At 42.1% G+C, this 22,659-nt stretch overlaps 2 protein-coding genes across 5 annotated transcripts in view; both read left to right on the plus strand.

Moving 5' to 3' along the window:
• ngly1 (N-glycanase 1) overlaps window positions 1-7,193 on the plus strand; it is a 35,105-nt gene extending 27,912 nt beyond the window's left edge. Inside the window, exons 10-12 of the mRNA XM_073024530.1 lie at window positions 2,913-3,098; window positions 6,042-6,219; window positions 6,726-7,193. Coding sequence (XP_072880631.1) covers window positions 2,913-3,098; window positions 6,042-6,219; window positions 6,726-6,901 — 540 coding nt within the window. The 3' untranslated portion in view covers window positions 6,902-7,193. The remainder of the gene's footprint in view (window positions 1-2,912; window positions 3,099-6,041; window positions 6,220-6,725) is intronic.
• A 13,395-nt stretch (window positions 7,194-20,588) lies between these two features.
• Window positions 20,589-22,659, plus strand: part of top2b (DNA topoisomerase II beta) — an 85,826-nt gene continuing 83,755 nt past the window's right edge. Inside the window, exons 1-2 of one of the 4 annotated variants that reach the window (XM_073024540.1) lie at window positions 20,589-21,312; window positions 21,571-21,654. In XM_073024540.1, coding sequence (XP_072880641.1) covers window positions 21,598-21,654 — 57 coding nt within the window. In that variant the 5' untranslated portion in view covers window positions 20,589-21,312; window positions 21,571-21,597. The remainder of the gene's footprint in view (window positions 21,313-21,570; window positions 21,655-22,659) is intronic. The other 3 variants (XM_073024539.1, XM_073024538.1, XM_073024541.1) reach the window with 3 other exon arrangements.

Genomic DNA, 22,659 nt, shown 5'->3' on the forward strand with positions numbered 1-22,659 from the left:
CCACTTGGCCACATCCCATTCAACCACAGTGGAAAAAGCCTGCTTGCATTTACCAGACATAACTTTATATACCTCTATGTTCCAAGGAATAAAGTCCTAACCTTTTCAATCTTTCCTTATAATTCAGGTCCTCCAGACTTCGCAATATGCTTGTGAATTTTCTCTGTACTCTTTCAACCTTATTTACATCTTTCCTGTAGTTAGGTGACCAAAACTGGGCTTTGATTTATGAAGACCAATGTGCCAAAAGCTTTCTTTATAACTCTATCTACCTGTGATGCCACTTCAATGAATTATGGACCTGTATATTCCCAAATCCCTTTGTTCTACTGCATTCCTCGGTGCCCTACCATTCCCTTTGTAAGACCTACATGCCCTCTGGCCCACAGATCTACTCAACAGATCAGACAGCATCTATGGAAGGGAATAAACAGTTGACATTTTGGGCTGAGACTGACATTTAAACCCTGGGGGAGAAAAGTACTGTCTATTCGATCACGATTCAGGAACACTTTTTTTCCTATGTTGTGTGTGAAGCATTAAATGAAATGTGTAAGTATTTGGAGCTTTTTCGATAGGTGAGTGGAACTGTCTGGCATGCTTGGAGTATTGTGTGACTGTGGTACACCCGTTGAGAGATTGAATTTATTGACATTTTACTGATTCTGGTCATCTAGCTGAGCTCACTGAAACTTTACAGCGTATGTCTTGGCCATTTCACTCCCAAGTACTCCTTTTTTCACTCAAGCTTCACAGTAGGCTTTGAGAGCTTCCACGTTCCCCATACGTGCAGGATTCCCTACTTTGTGATGAGCTTACGAAAGCTGCATTTGAAATTTGGTGTGCCCGCTCTCCTGTTTGCTCTGCTGTAGGTTGCAACAAATCATCAGAATCAGAAACACAAAAACAATCAGAGAAAGAATCAGAATCAAGTTTATTATCATTGACATGTTGTGAAATTTGATGTTCTGTATCAGCAGTACAGTGCCATGTGTAAAATATACTATAAATTATAATAAGAAATATCTGTACAGATAAATCAGTGCAAAAGAGAGCAAAAATACTAAGATAGAGTTCATAGTTTAATTATCTGTTCAGAAATCTGATGGTGGAGGGGAAGAATCTGTTCCTAAACTGTTGTGTGTACGTCTTCAGGCTCCTGTACCTTTTCTTTGGTAGTGATGAGAAGAGGCCATGTCTTGGATGGTGAGGGTCCTTAATGATGGTTGCCTCCTTTTTAGAGGAATCATCTTTTGAAGATGTCTAGGATACTGGGGAGGCTAGTGCCCATGATGGTGTTGGCTGAGTTTACAAACCTCTGCAGCTTTTCCAATCCCGTACAGTGGTAACTCAATACCAGATGGTGATGCAGCCAGATAGAATGCTCTCCACAGTAAATCTGTAGGAATTTGCAAGGGTCTTCAGTAACAAACCAAATCTCAAATTTGTAATGAACTATAGCTGCTGGTGTGTATTCTTCGTAATTGTATCAGCCTAGGATAGATCTTCAAGATATTGACTCCCAGGAACTTGAAACTGCTCACCCTTTCCACTGCTGATCCCTTGATGAAAGCTGGTGTGTATTCACCCAACTTTCCCTTCGTGAAGTCCACAGTCAATTCCTTCCTTAGGTCTTACTGACGTTGAATGCACAATTGTTGCGATACCACTCAACCAGCTGATCTTTCTCACACCCAGAGGCCTCCTCATCACCATTTGAGATTCTGCCAACAATTGGTGAATTTTGAGCTGTGCCTAGTCACATAGTTTTGGGTGTAGAGAGAGTATTGTTGCTGATCTGTTATCCCAGGACACATTAGCCAGTGTTGTGCTTATACAGTTGTAATTGATTTTTATTAAAGTTTTAGGTCATGAATTTCAGAACCAAGTCTTAACTCAGACTGAATTTAAAATTCAGCCATGTTATGATCACTTCGTCCTAGGGAGACCTTTATAATAACATCATTTACTAATTTTATATTGTTACATAATGACATATGGTAAATAGACTGCTTAAGTTTCCTGACATATTCCTTTGAGAGACCATGCCAGATGCTCTATAAGAATTAATCCTCAACTTGATTTGTCCTATCTAAATAATGACAATACTGATCCATGATATTAAAGTGCCTTTTCAACAAACACCCATTATTTTTTGATTTTTTTTTACTCCAAGGTGATTTTTTGGCTTTGATGAAGTTAGCTTCCTGTAAGACACCTTGATGTCCCCTGGGCTCTGGACTAGGGAAAAACAGTCAGCAAGGTTCCATTTCTTCTGGGCTCTAGTGAATTTTCACCTGAGGATTTCTAATAATAACACACAATGATTAGCAAGTCAGGCAACATCTATGGAAGGAAATGGACAGTCAACGTTTTGGGTCTGAAGAAGGGCCTTGACCTGAAATGTCACCCAACCATTCCCCTCCGAAATGTTGACTGTTTATTCCCCTCCATAGATGCTGCCTAACCTGCTCAGCTCCTCCAAAAATTTGGAGATTGCTCCAGATTTCCAGCGTCTGCGATCTGTCTTGTGGCTCACGAATGGCATTATCTTTGCCTACCCCCTCCATGATTTCCTATCCAGTGCTCTTCTCTGAAAAACTGGAGTCATAGTGGCAGATATTTTGAATTTCCTTACCCTCAAACAAGAAATAGCAGAACAAACTCTTATGAGCCAAATGGCCTAATTTTGCTCCTATGCCTTATACTCTATGGTAGTTTTACAACTGATCCTACTGATTTATTCAGTGCAATAATTTAAACACACAGGAGTGAGTTAGGTCAAGGTGAGATTATTTTTCTTCTTTCTACCCTGCAATTTTATGTTTATCAATAACGTAATTAGTGCTCTTGTCAGAAGGCTGTTATGTCATAGGATTTAACTTTACACTTTGTATTATCTTTGTGTACAGAATGATGGATTTAGTTTTACAGCAACTGACAAAGAAAAAGCAGCAAAGTTATTTCATCTCAAATATAATGCAGCTGAAGATCAGTATGTCCGAGTCTCCAACAATAATGAAGTCATTAAAGGCTGGGAAAAAGGCGTATGGAAAATGGATTCTGTGTTTCGAAAGGTTGAACAAGATTGGAAAATGGTATGGCTTTGTACACTGCTTCCATAAACCTTGACTTAGAAAGCCTTTTAGCTTCTCAGTAGGAACTCTCAAAAATTATGATGAAAACTGTTGGGATAAGTAGGGTATTGTTTTTTTTTCATTGAACTGAGATTAACCCAGTAGTGCAATTGCTTGATAAATCAGAATCAGGTTTAACGCCACTGACATATATTGTGAAATTTGTTTTGTGACAGCAGCACAGTCCAAACATAATTAAAAACTATAAATTACAATAGTAAATATATATATTTCTTATTGTAATTTATAGTTAACCTATATATTTAAATAAGTAGTGCAAAAGAAAGAAAAGAATAGTGAGGTATTGTACATGGATACATTATCCATTCAGAAATATGGTGGAGGTGTTACATACCCCGTAACTGGGTCACTTACCAGCAAAGATAGAGAGGTCAGTTGAAGTCTGATGGTACTATTTTTAACAGTATTTATTGATAGAAATACACAAAAATAATATCAATGCAAACACACAGATAATATACGTCGTCAATGCTAAATCTAAAAGCGCGGGTATAATAATAATCAATAAGAAATAAGCTGTATCGTTGTCTAGGGGATAATGAATTGTCCAATGGAAATATATAGTTCGTTCAGTTCAGACAGGCTGCAGCCGTTGGGGACCCTGTGTGGCAATTGTTGGAGAGAGAGAGAGAGACGGGTTAAAACTTGCCCATTCCGTTTATGATGTCAATCCTTCGAGAGTCGTTGAGGGTTGAGTTCCCCGTTGTTAGCTAAAAACTGTTTTTCCGTGGCAAAGGTCACCGATTCCGGGCAAATGGAAGCGGACGCACGTGGCCTTCCACCGGCTTTCGCTATTACGGGATCGCTAGTGTTTCTTCTGGTGCGTCTGAGGGGCTGTTCCCACAGACCCTCTTTTTATCCTGACTCACAGGGTCTCAGGTGTCAATCAGGTTGGGATGATGCAATCCCTCCACCAACCTCCTCCTTGGTTCATTGCCTGGGGCTTCGATGCATCGTACAGGATGCAATACACAAGTCCGTCTCCAAGAGACAATAGCCGGCATCAATGGGTCCGCCTCTCGGAGGCCAAGACACATTCCACCACCTTGTGGATTCTGCATGTCTTTCTCTCATTTCCTGGGTCTCCTGAATTGACTCAATAGTGATCTTGCGATTCTCACAAAGGAGGGGGCTACCCCCGCACCCTTCGGCCCCTCAGAGCTGTGGTACATTCATAACAGAGGGAAGAGGCTGTTTCCAAAACATTGTGTCTCTTCAGGCTCCTGTACCACCACCTTACTGGTGGCATCAATAATTTGGATAGCTGAACAGTAAAAATCACAAAGGTTGTAGGTTTGACTGAGGAGACTTCTGATAAAAGACTACCCAAAGCACTGTCTTCAAGTCAATCTGTTAAAGTGGTCAAGGGATATTTCATTACTAGAAAGAGAGGTTTACAGATTCAGTGAGTGATTATGCAGGAAAGATGAGGTATTTCCAGTCTTGGTGTGGCTTCTGGAGAAAGTGGTGATCTCAGCATCTAGGTTACATACCTTTAGGTTGTTGGAATCCAGTCAGCATTGTTTTTATTTTATTTATTTATTTTGTCTTATTTAGAGATACAGGGCAGATACAGGCCCTTTGAGCTGCACCGCCTGCAACAAATCTGTTCACGTTTAGGGGACGTAACTTAATGAATAAATAAATGAAATGGGGAGAAAATGCCGCAGCAACCTCCAATAACCCCGATTTAATCCTACTATTATCATTGGGACAATTTACAGTGACCAGTTAACCTACTCGGTATGTCTTTGGACTGTGGGAGGAAACCAGAGCCCCCAGGGGAAAACCTGTACGTCTTCCAAGGGGAAGATGTACAGAGACTCCTTTTTAAAGAAGACTTCAACAAAGTGCAGTAGCAAAGTACTAAATAAAATTGAGGCTTGTGGAATTAGAGATAGATTTGTTTCTTTATATGTATGTGAAAACATTATTTATATGCTGTTATGCAGAAAATACTTATCTGTAACCTGAATAACACATACAAAATGCTGGAGGAACTCAGTAGGTCACACGGCATCTATGGAAAGAAATAAATGGTCGATGTTTTAGGCCAAGAACCTTAATGAGGACTGAATAACCTGACATATTCACTATGGAGCTTGTACTTCAGAATAATGAGCTTAGTCCATTTCTTCATTTAAAAGCTACTTGATTATGTATGTAAATACATAGAACATGAGATTTCATTGTCAGATTGTCATCTGACCGTACATATACAACCGAATGAAACAACATTCCTCCGGACCACGGTGTACCCACAAAACATATCATACACAGCACATAAAACAAAATATTACCACGAATAAGTTAATAAAGTAGGAGTTTATATGTTTTCCCCATGGCCACGTGGGTTTCTACTGGGTGCTCCAGTTTCCTCCCATAGTCCAAAGACGTACTGGTAAGTAGGTTAATTGGTCATTGTAAATTATCCCGTGTTTAGGCTAATGTTAAATCTGGGGGATCCTGGGTGATGCAGCTCGAAGGGCCAGAAAAACCTACTCTGCATAGTACCTCAATAAAATAGATGCTTGTAGTGTGCAACACAGGTAAACAGTAAACAGCTCAGTGGTGGCAGGTATATATTAGTTTCACAATTTGAGTGAAGAAGCTGTTGCTCAGTCTAGCAATCCTAGTCCTGATACTCCTAAACCTCCTTCCTGATGGTAGTGGGTCAGAGAGATTGGGATGGTTGGTAGGGATCCTCAACAATGCTTCGGGCTCTTCATCTACAATGTTCCCAGTAAATATGACAAATCCTCATAGAGGTCTTAGGTGACTTCTTGAAAATGTGATTTATTTTGTGATATATGAATTTGTGCAATTGAAATCTTGAGCCATAATGGATGAAATATTAATGTAGTAGTTATTTTCTTTCAACAGGTGTACATTGCTCGCACAGAAGGTACGACGTCTGCCAAAGTCAGCTGGAAGTTTGAATGTGGATCAGTGGGTCTGAAGATAGTTGACGTTTCCATTCGATCCACCAGCCAGACATTTCAAACTGGAAAAGTTGAATGGCATCTATATTCAGATTTGATCAAAGTAGATTTAAGTGGAGGTGTGTATTGCCAGTTTATTAAACTTGATTTATACATTTTTTTTTACACAATTATTTATCTTTGATTTAGAGATACAGCATGATTACAGGCCCTTCCAGCCCAATTAGCCCTGTGCTCAGTAACTCCCATGTGACCAATGAGCCCGGGCCGCTCAATTACACCTTTGTGACTAATTAACCTGTACGTCTTTGGAATGTAGAAGTAAATCGGAGTACCAAGAGGAAAGCCACATGGTCAAAGGGAGAATGTCTTTAAAGAGAACAGTGGAATAGAACCTTTGTTGCTTGCGCTGTAATAGCATTACACTAACTCCTATATTACAACGCATCACATGTCTTACTATAATAGCATTACACTAATCTCTACACTACCATGCCACCCCATGTCTTGCTGTAATAGTGTTACACTACCCACTACACTATCGTGCTGCCCCCTGCCTTGTTGAAGATAATTTATGTAAAACCAGTAAGTACCAGTGGTCATAATTATACTTTCTTTAATTTAGATCCAAGTGCTCATTCGCTCAGTAATTTTAATGGATCTACTGAACTAATTTTGGAAGCTGAGATGAGTGGTGGTGATGGCGATGTTGCGTGGCAGCATACTCAACTCTTCCGACAAAGCTTGAATGATCATCAAGAGTACCCTATGGAAATCATAATAACACTGAAGGATCTTTAGATTAAAAATGAATATCAATAGCAGCAACTGAAGTTTTAAAACTATTCAGACCATGTATTTTTTTATTAATGTATTAAGTCTTACAGGAATTTGCACTAAGAATATTTTCAACACCAAACTGAATCTTGATTGGGGCTGATGAGAACACTTGTCCAAAGGAGAATATAGGTAAAATATTAAGTATACAATTGCTTTCTTGTATCATTTGGTGAATAAAAGTTGACTACTCATGTTTTATACAATGTTTTCACAATGTTGATGGGTTCTAAAATTAAATACACCCATAAAATAATTTAGCTGTCATATCTGCACATCACTTCAAAAGACATAATTGGCTTTGTTTTCAAATGCCTTCACAGTATGATAATCATAGAGCACTACAGCACAGAAGCAGGCCCTTTGGCCCATTTATTTCATGCCAAGCTGTTATTCTGCATAGTCTCATTGACCTATAGCTGGATCATAGCCATCCACGCCCGTTCCTATCTATGTACTTATCCAAACTTCCCTTAAGTATTACAATCAAACCTGTGTCTACCACTTGATGATATGTGATATAAATGCAGTTTTTGAATCACTTTTGAAATGATCATTACACTTGGATCCTTTGGATTTTATGGGTTTTCACTTCCTTTGAAGCTATTGCTGAGTACGTTATGCTTTTCTCTCTGGAAGTGCTCCATCCATTTCATGATGGGGTAGTATAAGAAAATGTCAATAAGCAATGGAAAGGTTATGTCATTGAGAATTTTCTGGAAATTATAGCATGGTCCATTTTTAATTAGGAAATTTGAGGCCACACATGGTTTACAAACAGAGGAAATGTGTAGTGAGGAGAGGCTGTTGATAGGGCAACATTGCAGTCAACAGGATGAGTTGCAGTGTAAAAGGTGGACAAAATCAAAAAGGGTGAATTCAGAACTGAAGATGTATCTGAATGCGTGCAGTATACAAGATAAGGTAGATAAACTTGCAGCACAGTTGCAGACTGACGTAAGATGGTGTACTGAATCATGGCTGAAAGAAGATTATAGCTTGTTGCTTAATGTTCAAAAATGCATATTGCAACAAAAGGACAGGCAGGAAGGCAGGGTTCTGTTGGTAAAAATTGAAATTAAATCATTAGGAAGAAAGGTCAGAAGGCATTGAATCATTGTGGACAGAGCTAAGGAACTGTAAGGCTGTAAGGACCTTGATGCGAGTTGTATACGGACCCCCAAACAGTAGTAAGGATGTGATCTACAAATTACAATGGGAAATAGAAAATGCATGCTAAAAGGGCAATATTACAATAGTCACGGGTGATTTCAATATGCAGGTAGTTTGGGAAAATCTGGTTGGTGCTGGATTCCAGAAAGAGGAATCTCTGGAATGCCTATGAGATGGCTTTTTAGAACAGCTCGTGGAAAGGAGAAGCTAAAACCTGATGATTCAGTATTACAGTGGAGTAAAGAGAATTAGAGGCTTGAGAGAGGAATTGGCCAGAATTGAGTTGGAAAGAACACTTTCATGGATAGTAAACACAAAGTATATTGCAGATGCTATGGTCAAATCAAGACGTACAAAAAAGCTGGATGACCTCAGCAGGTCAGGCAGCATCCGTTGAAAGAAGCAGTCAACGTTTTGGGTCGAGACCCTACGTCAGGACTAAAGAAGGAGGGGGCAGGGGTCCTATAAAGAAGGTGGGGGGGAGGGTGGAAAACCAATCAGAGGAAAGATCAAGGGGTGGGGGAGGGGAAGCGGGGAGGGGATAGGCAGGAGAGGTGAAGAAGGAATCTAAGCGGAAAGCACTATGGGTAGCACTGGGAGACTACCCAGACGGTATATGAGATGTTGTGTGGGTAGTCTCCAGCCCCTTGGTATGAACATCGAATTCTCCAACTTCCGGTAATTCCCTCCCTCTCCCTTCCCCCATCCCACCTTCACTCTGTCTCCTCTTCTAGCTGCCTATTACCTCTCATTACTCTGCCTTCTTCTACTACCCATAGTGCTTTCCAGCTTTTTTGTACACTTTCATGGAGGATGGCAGAGCAGCAATGGCTAGAATTTCTGGAAGCAATTTAGAAGGCAAAAGATCAGCGTCGTCGTGGCTATCCTTCGAGGTTGAGGATGATGTTCTTCGTTCCATTTCCACAGAGCGAAGACGCCTGTGCATGTATTTGCTTAACGTGTATTTGATGTTGCAATCCAAGAAGCACAGGATACTTCACAAATCAACCAACTGATTCCAATGGCATGGAAACTTTGCCGATTGGAGCTGATGGATTTGTTGCAGCCTTCATCCACCTTCACAAAAGTAAGCCAGCAAGTAATATTAAAGAGGATTCCGGAAGTTTCTTCAGATACACAAAGTGTCAGTTGCTGGAAATCGATTTTGCAGAAGTAGTAATGGGGCATAAAGGTAATGGTGAATGAACTGAATAAATATTTTGCATCAGTCTTCACTGGAAGACACTAGCAGTATAGTAGAAGTTCCAGGTGTCAGGGGTCATGAAGTGTGTGAAGTTACCATAACTAGAGAGAGAGTTCTTGGGGAAACTGAAAGGTCTGAAGGTAGATAGTCACAGGACCAGATGGTGTACACCCCAGGGTTCTGAAAGAGGTAGCTGAAGAGATTATGGAGGCATTAGTAATGATCTTTCAAGAATCACTAGATTCTGGAATATTTCCAGAAGACTTGAAGATTGCATGTGTTACTCCAGTCTTCAAAAAGAGAGAGAGGTAGAAGAAAAACTATAGAGCAATTAGTCAAACCTCAGTGGTTGGAAAGATGTTGGAATCAATTATTAAGGATAAGGTCTCAGGATACTTGGAGGCACATGATAAAATAGGCCATAGTCAGCATAGTTTCCTCAAGGGAAAATCTTACCTGACAAATTTGCTGGAATTCTTTGAAGAAATAACAAGCAGGATAGACAGGAAAATGAGTTGATGTTGTGTACTTGGATTTTCAGGCCTGTGACAAGGTGCCTGCCACACGAGGCTGCTTAACAAGCTACGAGCCCACTGCATTACAGTTAAGATTCTAGCATGGATAAAGCAGTGGCTGATTGTCAGGAGGCAAGAGTTGGAATAAAGGGAGCCTTTTCTGGCTGGCTGCTGGTGACTAGTGGTGTCCCACAGGAGTCTGTTGGACTGATTCTTTTTATGTTATATGTTAATGATTTGGACGATGGAATTGATGGTTTTGTTGTAAAGTTTAAAGACAATATTAAAATAGGTGGAGAGGCTACAGAAGGACTTAGAAAAATGGGGAATGAAGTGGCAGATGGAATACAGTGTCAAAACGTATATGGTCATGCACTTTGGTAGAAGAAATGAAAGAGTTGATTGTTTTCTAAATGGAGGGAAAATACTAAAAACTGAGGTGCAAAGGGACTTGGGAGTCTTTGTGCAGGATTCCCTAAAGGTTAATTTGCAGGTTGAGTCTGTAGTGAGGAAGGCAAATGAAAGGTTAGCATTCATTTCAAGAGGACCAGTATATAAAGCAAGGATGTAATTTGTTGGGCTCCAAGGGTAGTCATAGCCGAATGGGTGGTAGTGGGGACGAGCTCCCACTGCTAAACAAATGCTCTTCATGGCGTGTGTCTCAAACAGCCTCTGACAACCAAGTCCAACTCCTGGCCTTCCTGTGTGGCATAGTTCTTATGCCCGGTGAAGCTGTTCTCACTGACAGGGAAAGGGGCAAAGGCGGACCACTGGCACCTTAAAACCAGTTGCTCCGGGCAGATAGGGCTCATTAGCTGTGGATGGTAGCTCATCTAGGAGAGGGAAAACTCTGATTTCAAACCTCCGCTGCCTTGTGGCTATACCCACTCACGGGAAAGGCTTTGGGAGTAAACCCCATGGAAAAATCCGGAGTCGGAATCCCGAAGGCGGCTGACTGCTGTACCCAGCACCAGCACGGCAACTCCTGCGATGCTGCTGGCACCGAACTGTATTGACTTTTGTCGTTCCTTTGGACCTGTCATCAGCATGGAGAGGGTGTCCCTCTGCATGAGCAAAAGACAGATCTCCAATATCAACTCTGCCCTGGCTTGCGCCCCGGAGAAGCCACTCCCAGTGACTACCAGAGGCGCAGGACCCATGGTCGATCACGACTGACGGAGGCCACAAAACAAAATGTTGGTAAGGCCTCACTTGGAGTATTGTGAGCAGTTTTGGGCCCCCTATCTTAGGATGTGCTGAAATTGGAAACAGTTCAAAGGAGGTTCAAGAAAATGATTCCAGGATTGAATGGCTTGTCATATGGAGAATGTTTGATGGCTCTGGGTCTGTATTCACTCTAATTCAGAAGAATGAGTGACCTCATTGAAACCTACCGAATGGTGAAAGGCCTTAATAGGGTGGATGTGGAGAAAATGTTTCCTATGATGGGATAGTCTAATACCAGAAGTCACAGCCTCAAAATAGGGGGACATCCATTTAGAATGGAGGTGAGGAAGAATTTCTTTAGTCTGAGAGTGGTGAATCTGTGGAACTCTTTACCACAGGCAGCTGCGGAAGCCAAGTCAGTATGTATATTTAAGGCAGAGGTTGATTAATTCTTGATTGATCAGGGCATGAAGGGATACGGGGAGAAGACAGGAGATTGGGGCTGAGAGGAAAATTAGATTGACCATGATGAAGTGGTGGAGTGGGATCGATGGGCCAGATGGCCTAATTCTGTTCCTATATCTTATGGTCCCATAAGTTTAATGTCATTGAACCACACATGTCTGCTGATGGTTGTCTATCGTGTCTGACAATGACAAGAAATCTGTGCAGGAGAGCTTTTAATGTGGAAAAGACATTGCACCTGGGCAGTTCCACTCTTTCGACCTCAGAAGTTAGCTCCAGTGGTATGAATATGCATCACAAAGTGGTGGCTTCATTGGTTGCAGTGGATGACCATGACTTATTCTGTGCCTTGCCATGCTCTTTGCTCTCTACAGAGCACTGCAATGCTCCCTTGCTGGTGGTTGGATCTCGCTGTAGATCTCATCCGCCCAATCCACCAGAGCTGACTTTGCATGCTAGGACAGACATGTCCCTATCTCACTGGGTTTAGCTCACTTGTCGAAGCAGTGTGTACCGGGATACGGCCACTATCACAGTTACTTGGGGCCTCAGGTGAGAGAGTGTCCAATGGAGACCAAAGGTAAGTGAGCTATCCCAGAATGGACATAATCAGCCCCTTCACCAGGGTGCTACTAAACATCATACACAAAATGCTGGAGGAACTCAGCAGGTCAGGCAGCATCTATAGAGGGGAATAAACAGTTGACTTTTCGGGCTGAGACTCTTCTTCAGGTTTGGAAAGGACGTGGGAAGATACCAGAATAAAGAGTTGGGGGGTGGGGAGGAGGATAGCTAAAGGTGAAAGGTCGAATCAGTTGGGTGAGAAAGATAAAGGGCTGGAGAGAAAGGAATCTGATTGGAGAGTTCCTCTGGGGACAAGATGGAAAACACTGTACATATAGTCACACACAGCACATATGATTCAGTACACATAGACTCAAAAGAGTATAGGAAAAGGCCCTGAATGGCATGGCCTGAAGATTGACAGGTTGGCATAAAATGTGAGGTGCACATTTATGTAAGATGGTATAATGTTACTGGTACTATTGTAATAAAACAAGCATTTGTATAAATATGTGAAGCATGGAAAAGTACAGCAGAGAGGCAATCCCTTCAGCTCATCTAGTCCTGCTGAAACATTTAAACTGAATAATCCCTTCTACTTGACCAGGACCATAGTCCTCCATACCCTTACCATCTATGTACCTAACCAAACTTGCCTTAAATGTTCAAATCAAGCTTGCATGCACCACTTGTGCAGGCAGCTTGTTCCACACTGAGTGAAGAAGTTACCCCCCCCCCCATGTTCCCCTTAAACTTTTCATCTTTCATCCTTAACCTATGACCTCTAGTTGTAGTCAGCACCAATAAAAGTTGGTAAGTCTGTTTGAATAAAGAGCTAGTAGTTAATAAGTGCATTTTCTTTTTGTAATATTAAAAACACATTTTGTGTTATTTTTAGACCATGAAAAATATTATTCTGAGTGCTTGTAAATAGGAAGTGAAAACTGATCACAACAGAGGGTGTACTTTGCAAGAAATGCTGCATAGGCTTGCCTTCATTTCTCCAGCAAAAATCAAAACGCAGTGTCTGACTATAAAGCATAGGCTGACAGCATCCACCTACCTTACTGAGTATTTATAGAATGCTTTTGTTATTTTGAATTTCTAGTCTATAAGAATGTGCTTTACATTAAATAGCCAGATTAAATAGGGTTGCTCAGATCTGGACAATGGAAGACAGTACAGGCCCTGCAGCTTATGGTGTTGTGTCAACCTTTTAAACTCCCAAGATCAATCTAACCCTTCCTTCCTATGTAGCCCTCCATTTTTCTATAATTCATCTGCCCATCTAAGAGTCTCTTAAATATCCCTAATATATTGGTCTCTAATAACAACCCTGGCCGGGTATTCCACAGAACCAGCACTTTCCACCACTCTCTATGTAAAGAACTTTCATCTGACATCCTCCTATACTTCAGTCACCTTAAAATTATGCCCCCTTGTATTAGCCACTTCTGTCCTGGGGAAAGGTCTCTGGCTATCCACTCTATCTATTTCTCAAATCATCTCGTACACCTCTTAGAAATCACCTCTCATCCTCCTCTGCTCCAAAGAGAAAAGCCCTAGCTCATCCACCCTATCTTCACAAGACCTGCCATTTGGGCCAGGTAGACTCCACTCTAAAGCTTCTATATCCTTCCTATAATGAGGTGACCAGCTCTGAACTCAATTTTCCCAGTGTGGAAGATAAAAAGATAGATTGCAAGAAGTGACAGGCAAGAAATTTAGAGCCTCAATAGTTGGAGACTTTGCTTGCCAGTAAGAGTGCTCAAATCCAAGGTCTACAAGGAACCAGAATTAGTGTGTGCAGAGAGTTCAGGGATGGTGAAGAGGATGATGCTAATGAGGTTTTTGTAGGGAGGGGTAAGAATTAAATTTGAGGAATTTGTCATAGCTTAACGAGCACTTGAATTTCTGCTGAACACGATTTTGAGGATTAGAATAACAGCTTTTTGGATGACCTAGTTTATTGGGTATAGAATGTAAGAAGCCTTCCAGGACTGGTTTGGAATGGAAAAGCCTAGTGATAGCAAGAGCATGGGTAAAGATATTCACAGTGAAGTGCAGTGTAGAAAGTTATTGTAGGTTACAACTGGACATTGCTGGGATGCTGAGCTGTGAAGTGGCAGATGGAGTTCAATATGAAAAGATGTGATCTGATAACACTTTTGAATGTTGAACCTGAAGGCAGAGTACAAGGGCGAAGTTATTAAAACTTGGGGCATTCTGGAGTTCAGAGTTCAGTTCCAGTGCTGTTCTGTGAGGAGTCGCTGTGTGTCCTCCCTGTAGAATGCATAGGTGCTCCAGTTTCCTCCCACAGTTCAAAGGTGTACCAGGTAGGGTAATTTGTTGTTATAGATCGTCCTCTGATTAGGTTAGAGTTAATAGGGATTGAGGTATTGCTGGGGTGGCATGGCATGAAGGGCTGAAAGGGCCTACTCCACACTGTACCCCTAAATTAATGGCAAGGTTGTTAGCAGTGTGGAGGAAGAGTGGGATATTAGGTCCCTTGAAGGTGTTGCACAAATTGATAGGGTAGTTAAGATGGCGTATGATGTGTTGGCCTTCATTAGTCAAGAGATTGAGTTCAAGAGCTATGAGCTCCCCAGTTAGACCATACTTGGAGTATTGTGTTTGGTTCTAGTCACCTCATTATAGGAAGAACGTGGAAGGTTAAGAAAGGAGATTTCTGAGGATACTGCCTGGATTAGAAAACATGTCTTAGGAGCTAGGGTTTTTCTCATTGGAGCGAAGGACGCTAAGAGCTGATTTGACAAGATGATATGAGGCATGGACTGAATGGGCAGCCAGCGCCTTTATCCCCCAGAACAAAAATCGTTACTACGAGAAGGGCATAATTTTAAGGTGATTGGAGGAAAGTAACGTCAGAGGTGCGGTAGCTTTTTTAAATAGTGAGTGATGGGTGCGATGAACGCACTATCAACAGTAGTGGTAGAGGCAGATATATTTGGGAGATTTAAGAGACTTAGGTAAGCACAAGGATAATACAAAAACAGAGGTCTAAATGAGAGTGAAAGGCTAAATTGATCTTTGAGTAGGTTAAAAGTTCACCTGTTTAATAAAATTGTGCCTCATCTGTTACCCTGTTCACATTCCCAGTTCATGTGCTCTGATTGTCTTAAGTGTCCAAAACCCTTCAGCAACCCAAAAAAAATTTTAAAAATTGAACATCCAAGCTCATTGAAATAGAAAATCCTAAAGACTGACAGCCTTCTGAGAGAAGGAATTCATCCTCGCCTTGGTCTTAAATTGTCCTTTATCCTGAAATTATGCCCCTTGTATTAGAGTCTCCAACCACAGGAAATATCCTCGCAACATCCATAATTTAAACTATCCTTGGAATGTTTTGTTTTCTCTCTTCTAATCTCTGGAAAGTGCATACATTTTCATAGTAATAGAAAACTACAGTACAGAAACAGGCCTTGAACCCATCTATCCATGACAAAACAATTAAGCTTCCTAGTCCCATTGACCTGCACGCAGAACATAGACCTCTATAGCCTTCCCGCTCATGTACCTATTCAAACTTCTCTTAAATGTTGAAATTGAACCTGCATCCATCACTTACACTGGTAGATCGTTGCACACTGTCACCACCCTCTGAGTCAAAGTTTCCCCTCATGTTCCCCTTAAACATTTCACCTTTCACCCTTTCTGGCTTTCAGGCTAAGTGGCCCATTTCTGTTCCTAATTTTCTTAGGAAGTCCACTTGTACAGCTTCAACAAATTTGAAACTTCACTCAGCGATGGGAGTCTTTAACTCACCTGCAGCTACAGAGTTAAAGGTCTGCAGTCCCACACGTTTTAGTGGATATTTCAATTGGCTTTGAATGTGTATCATTCTTCATTGAATACAGTCCCAGTTTACCAATACTGGCTAGTAGCTAATGTAAAGGGCAATGCAGAAGTAGTCAGATGAAGGAAAGAGCAATAAATGGATAATTAGAAAAGGAGAAATAACACTTAAGGCTATGTGCTTGAATACAAACTAAGTTCCAGCAAATTGACTGGGTCCAAAGTTCAGTTTCCATGTAGTCAATCATATAAAAATTTAGGGTGATTGTATTTTATCTAACATAACAATGTGTAGTGAAGTTCTTCAAAACTCTTCATTTTGTGTGATTTACTTGTCTATATTTACCTGAATTATCTCAAAGCATTTTATTTATTTAGAGGTACAGTGTGGAACAGGCCTTCTGGTGTGGAACCATGCAACTCACATATTTAACTCTAGCCTAATCACAGGACAATTTATCATTTTTTAGAGTGGGACTCTAAACTAAGTCATCATCATGTGCCATGTCATATGGCACAGGCAGTTTTTTCAACACCTCCCGTGGCTTCATGTGACCTGATCGGGTATGGGTTGGGGGGGGGGGGGGTTGCTAAGCTGGTGCTATACCTTGCCCCAGGGTGACCTGCAGGAATGGAGGGAAAGAGCACCTTACACCTCCTTTGATAGAGATGTATCTCCTTTCTACTGCCTGCAGTAAACTAAAACTGCTGTCAAATAGGACCTGAGCTAGGATTTGGAAAGTTTAATAGGCTGTACTCTGCTTGGAGAATGTATTTCACTGTGAATAAATTGGGTTGCTTTTAGAATGGACGATTTTTGAACATCCTGATCTGTATATTAAAAACTGGAACACAGAAGCAGCTGATTAGAAGGAGACTTCAAGCTGTGTGGATCTCACATGAAAATGAACAAATCACTGATGATGTTATTGGATTACATTTGGTTGAGCAAGAAATTCAGAATCAGAAGAAGGTTCATTATCACATTCAGTGCTCACTTTTATTAGGTACAAGAGTGGAACCCTGTGTGATCTTCTGCTGCTGTAGCCCATCCACTTTAAGGTTCAATGTGTTCCGTATTCAGAGATGGTCTTCTGCACACAACTGTTGTAGCATGTGGTTATCTGAGTTACAGTTGCCTTCCTGACGGCTTGAATAGGTCTCCCCATTCTCCTCTGACCTCTCTCATTAACAAGGTGTTTTCACCCACAGAACTGCCACTCTCTGTATATTTTCTGTTGTTTTTTCTTTGCACCATTCTTTAAACTCTAGAAGTGTTTTTCATGAAAGCCCCAGGAGATCAGTAATTTTTGAGATACCCAACCACCCTATCTGGCACCAACAATCATTTCACGGCCAAAGTCACTTAGAGCCTGTTGAGTGTGAAAATTCCAGGAAATCAGTTTCTGAGGTACTTAAACCACCCTGTCTGGCACCAACAATCATTCCACGATCAAAGCCACTTAGATCAAATTTCTTCACCATTCTTATGTCTGGTCTCAACAGCAACTGAACCTCTTGACCATGTCTGCATGCTCTTATGCATTGAGTTGCTGCCACATAATTGGCTGATTAGATATTTGCATTAATGAGGAGGTACCTAATAAAATGGCCACAGAGTGTACGTAACCTGGAGTTTGTTTTGCGGCAACAGATACATACAATTATTATAAATTATAAAATCAGTAAACAGTGCATAAAAAAGAATAATGAGGTAACATCATTCATGGACCATTTCAAAGTCTGATGTTAAAGGGAAAGAAGCTATTTCCGAATAGTTGAGTGTGGGTTTTCAGGCTCCTGTACTTCCTCTCTAATGGCATGTCTCAGATGAAGACGGTGTTATTATTTCAAACAACCTGTCCTGGGCCCAGCATACAGTGCAATTACAAAAAAAAAGCACATCAATGCCTCTACTTCCTTAGGAGTTTGCAGAGATATTTGGCATGATATCTAAAATTTTGACAAACTTCTATTGATATGTAGTGCAGAGTATATTGACTGGCTACATCACAGCTAGGTATGTCCTTGAATAGAAAATCCTATAAAAAGTAGTGGATATGTCCTAGCCTGCCTGCTTGTTCTCGCAGAAACATGGCTCCAGAACAGCATCTTGTAGCACATCTACACGGAGCGTTGTTGCAGGAAAGCAGCATCCATCATTAGGGACCCCCTCCACCCAGGTCAAACACTCTTCTCACTTTTGGCATCAGGAAGAAGCTACAAGAGCCTCCGGACTCACACCACCAGGTTCAGGAAGAGTTACCACACCTCAACCATCAGGCTCTTGAACCAAAGGGGATAACTACTTGCCCCATCAGTGAAATGTTCCAACAACCTATGGGCTCATTTTTAATGAATCTTCAGCTCATATTCCTGTTATTTATTGTTTATTTATTATTTCTTTCTTTTGCATTTGCACAGTTTGTTGTCTTTAGCACACTGGTTAAACACCCAAGTTGAGTAGTCTTTCATTGATTTTCTTATGGTTATTCTATAGATAATTATTAAGTATGCCTACAAGAAAATAAATCTCAGGGTCATATATTGTTACATATATATACACACTTCTATAGTTTTTACACTTGGACCTTGAGAGAGACTAGTTTAGAAATTGCAGGGGCCCTGGCAGAAATATTTAAAATGTCCTTAGGCACGGGTGTGGTGCCGGAGGATTGGAGGGTAGCTCATGTTGTTCCGTTATTTAAAAAAGGCTCCAAAATTAAACCAGGTAATTACAGGCCAATGAGCCTGACATCAGTAGTAGGTAAATTATTGGAAGGTGTTCTGAGAAATCAGATATACAAGTATTTGGACAGCCAAGGGCTGATAAAGGATAGTCAGCATGGCTTTGTGTGTGGTAGATCGTGTTTAACAAATCTTGTTGAGTTTTTTGAGGAGGTTACCAAGAAAGTAGATGAAGGAAAGGCTGTGGATGTTGTCTACATGGACTTTAGTAAGGCCTTTGACAAGGTCCCACATGGGAGGTTAGTTCAGAAGGTTCAGACACTAGGTATTCATGGAGAGGTTGTAAACTGGATTTGAAATTGGCTGTGTGGGAGAAGACAGAATGGCAGTGGAGGATTGCTTCTCAGACTGGAGGCCTGTGACTAGTGGTGTGCCTCGGGGTCTGTGCTGGGACCATTGTTGTCTATATCAATGATCTAGATGATAATGTGGTAAATTGGATCAGCAATTTTGCTGATGACACTAAGATTGGAGGTGTTGTGGACAGTGAGGAAGACTTTCAAAGCTTACAGAGGGATCTGGACCAACTGGAAAAATGGGCCAGAAAATGGCAGATGGAATTTAATGCAGACAAGTGTGAGGTGTTGCATTTTGGAAGGACAAATCAAGGCAGGGCATACACAGTAGGGCACTGAGGAGTGCGGAGGAACAAAGGGATCTGGGAGTTCAGATACATAATTTCCTGAAAGTGGCGTCACAGGTAGACAGGGGTGTAAAGAAAGTTTTTGGCATCCTGGCATCCATAAATCAAAGTATTGAGTATAGGAATTAGGATGTTATGGTGAGATTGTATAAGACATTGGTGAGGCCAAATTTGGAGTATTGTGTGCAGTTCTAGTCACCTAACTATAGGAAGGATATCAGTAAGATTGAAAGAATGCAGAGAAGATTTACTGGGATGTTGCTGGGGTTTCAGGTGTTGAGTTACAGGGAAAGATTGGACAGGTTAGGACGTTATTCCTTGGAGTGTAGAAGAATGAGGGGGGGATTTGATAAGTTTACAAAATTCCTCTTTTTGTAAGTGTGAGTAAATGTGTAGTAAGTGTGAGTAAATGTGAGTAAGTTTTTTCCACTTAGATTAGGAGAGATAAATACGAGAGGACATGGCTTTAGGGTGAAAGTGGAAAGGTTTAAGGGGAATATTAGGGGGAACTTCTTCACTCAGAGTGGTGGGAGTGTGGAATGAACTGCCATCTGTTATGGTAAATGCAGGCTCACTCTTAAGTTTTAAGAATAAATTGGATACGTATATGGATGGGAGAGGTCTGGAGGGTTATGGACTGGGTGCAGGTCAATGGGACTAGCGGAATAAAGTTTTGGCACAGACTAGTAGGGCCGAATGGCGTGTTTTCTGTGCTGTAGTGTTCTTTGAATTTACTTTGAAATGGTAAATTGGTTTATTATTGTTACATGTATCAAGGTGCACTAAAAAGCTTGTCTTGCACATTGTCGATACAGATGAGATTACACAGTGCATTGAGTTAAAATAGTAATAGAATGAATAAAGTGTTACAGTTTATGAGAAATGCCATCAAATTTAAGTTACAGATGGACTTCCTTTGTAGCTGTTACATTTACTATCTTGCACCTTATTGTCTGCCTGCACTGCACTTTCCCTGCAACTCTAACACTTTGTTCTGCATTGTTATTGTTTAACTCGTATTATGATTTTTACTATGTACTAAGGGGTTTTACCTCAATGCGCTGTTATAATGAAGCAACTCCAATCCCCCAGATGGAGAAACAAATCGTGAATAAATACTTTTACAAAGGGAATCTCTCCATTGTCCAACATAGCTGGAAACATTTACACTATTGTAAGTGACGAGAGACAATGTAAACGGAGGGTAATCCTTTCACATTACAGACGCCGGCCATCATTCGCACCCGGAGCTCCCTCCACCCCGCCTCCCTCTCCAATAGACGTCACCGCCGGAACGGGATTGCTGATAGGTGGCCAGGAGCGCCGGCTGAAGACGGAGGCGGGTGATTGGCGGAGGTGACCGGTTGTCCGTCGTTCGCTCGGCGGGACGGAGTGGAGCCGGGCTGCGCGCCGCGGGTGGGCGGTGAAGCTGAGGCGAAGGCAGGGCAGAGGAAGGAAGGAGGGAGGGAGGAGGAGAAGACGCTGACGGATGCGCTGCGGCCTCCTCGCTCTCCCATTGTTCGCGCTCGGCCGTGTGAGAGCGTGCGGGGCCGGCCGTTGACGCGAGCTCGAAGCAGGCCGGCCGCCCGCAGAGCCGGAGCTCAGCTTCCATCTTCTCGGTGGGGAGCCGGCAGGCCGCTCTGAGTGAGGGCATCTTGTTTTCCGGCTACTGGGAAGGAGGAGAAGCGGCCTCGGCCCATCCTTCGCTCCGATCTTTCTCCCCCCCGAGAGCGGCGGCGGCCTCGGACAGAGGCGGGAGAACGGACCCTTTTCCATCACCTACCTGATCCCTGTCAGAGGGGGAATCGGCCTCGATCCGCCGGTCCTATCCCTCCCGGGCCTCGGTCGGTAGCTTGAGTCGGGCGCGGACCCCGCTGATGTGACGGGCCGGGCGGCTGGAAGATCGGACGGGATCTGGAGCCATCGCTGCCCGGACGGTCTTGTGTCCCAACCGGGAAAGCGAACGAGCCGGCGGAGAGAGTCCAGTTCAACGTCAAGCGAGCAGAGGCGGCGGGGCAGGAACAGAGTCTTCGGCAAGATGTCAAAGGGAGACGGAGAGTCCGGCGGCTTGACCTGGGTGGTGAGTATGTTCAAGTTCAAGTTTAATTGTCATTCAGCCACACAGACAAATGAAACAGCGTTTCAACAGGGCCAATGTACAAATCACAGAACCAACTGCACACAGCACATATAATTATGATGACAGTTACAAAGAAATAATATGGACTAAGTCCCTGAGTGTCATGGCCTGCAGATTGATGTTCAAAATAAATCTATTATCGAAGTATATATATCTTAACGTAATCTACCCTGTTTATTTTCTTGCGGGCATTCACAGTAAATACGAAGAAACACAATAGAATCAATGACAAACCACACACAAGACAGACAAACAACCAATGGGGAAAAGACAACAAACTGTGTAAGTGCAAAAATAACTAAACAAGCAGTAAAAATTGAGAACATGAGATGAAGAGTAATTGAAAGTGAGTCCATAGGTTGTGGGAACAGTTCAATGTTGGGGATGAGTAAAGTTTTCCACTCAGGTTCAAGACCCTGATGGTTGGGTGGTAATAACTGTTCATGAACCTGTTGCTGTGGGACTTAAGGCTCCTGTACTTTCTTCCTGATGGCAGCAGTGAGAGGAGAGCATGTCCTGGGTGGTGGGGATCCCTGCTGGTGGATGTTGCTTTCCTGTGACAATGTCCTTGTAGATGTTTTACAGGACATTATTCTGGAGCCGTGTGTCTGCAAGATCAAGCAGGTGGGCTGGGTGCAAATACTCTTGATATGTGTGTGTTTGAGGGAGGGTTGGAGGGAGCAGTGCTTCTTTACAGGCTCAACTCTTCCGTCATGGGTGCATGAGGGCTGCTATTGCAGAACCAGCCACTATCAGTTCACACACAACCATGTCATGCTCTGGATTTAGTCACATCTGGAAAAGAGTGAAGTTTCTTCATAGAGCTGGTATTTTTTTAACATGCTTGGAGGTTTGTTTGTTGTCGTGAGCTTTCCCACTATCTCAGCTGTTAATTGGTGTTTGTTCAACTTGACTCCAATTGGGATCTTTCCCATGAAAGAGGGAGTGAGCAAACATCCCTGGCTGTGTAAAACCAATTAGGTATGTTGTTTCATTGTGACAATCTCAAGAGCAGGCTGATAAGGTTGATTTAAAAAGTTACTACTTCTTGATAAGGATCTCAGTGTCAGGTGAGTTCCTGGAGAAATGGAGAGTAGCTAGTGTTTTTTCTCTTTACTTAACATGGCCAATAGCGATGATCCTGGAAATTACTGCCCAGTGAGCCCCTTGCATCAGTGGTGGGGAGAGGTTCCTTAGAATGGGATTTAGTCACTTTTGGAAAAGCATGGCTTATTAGTGATAGTCAGTTTGCTTCGTGTGGAGCAGGTCCCACCTTACAAATTTGAA

The sequence above is a fragment of the Hemitrygon akajei genome, chromosome 20 (genome assembly GCF_048418815.1).
Source record: "Hemitrygon akajei chromosome 20, sHemAka1.3, whole genome shotgun sequence".
In the NCBI taxonomy this organism is placed as follows: domain Eukaryota; kingdom Metazoa; phylum Chordata; class Chondrichthyes; order Myliobatiformes; family Dasyatidae; genus Hemitrygon; species Hemitrygon akajei.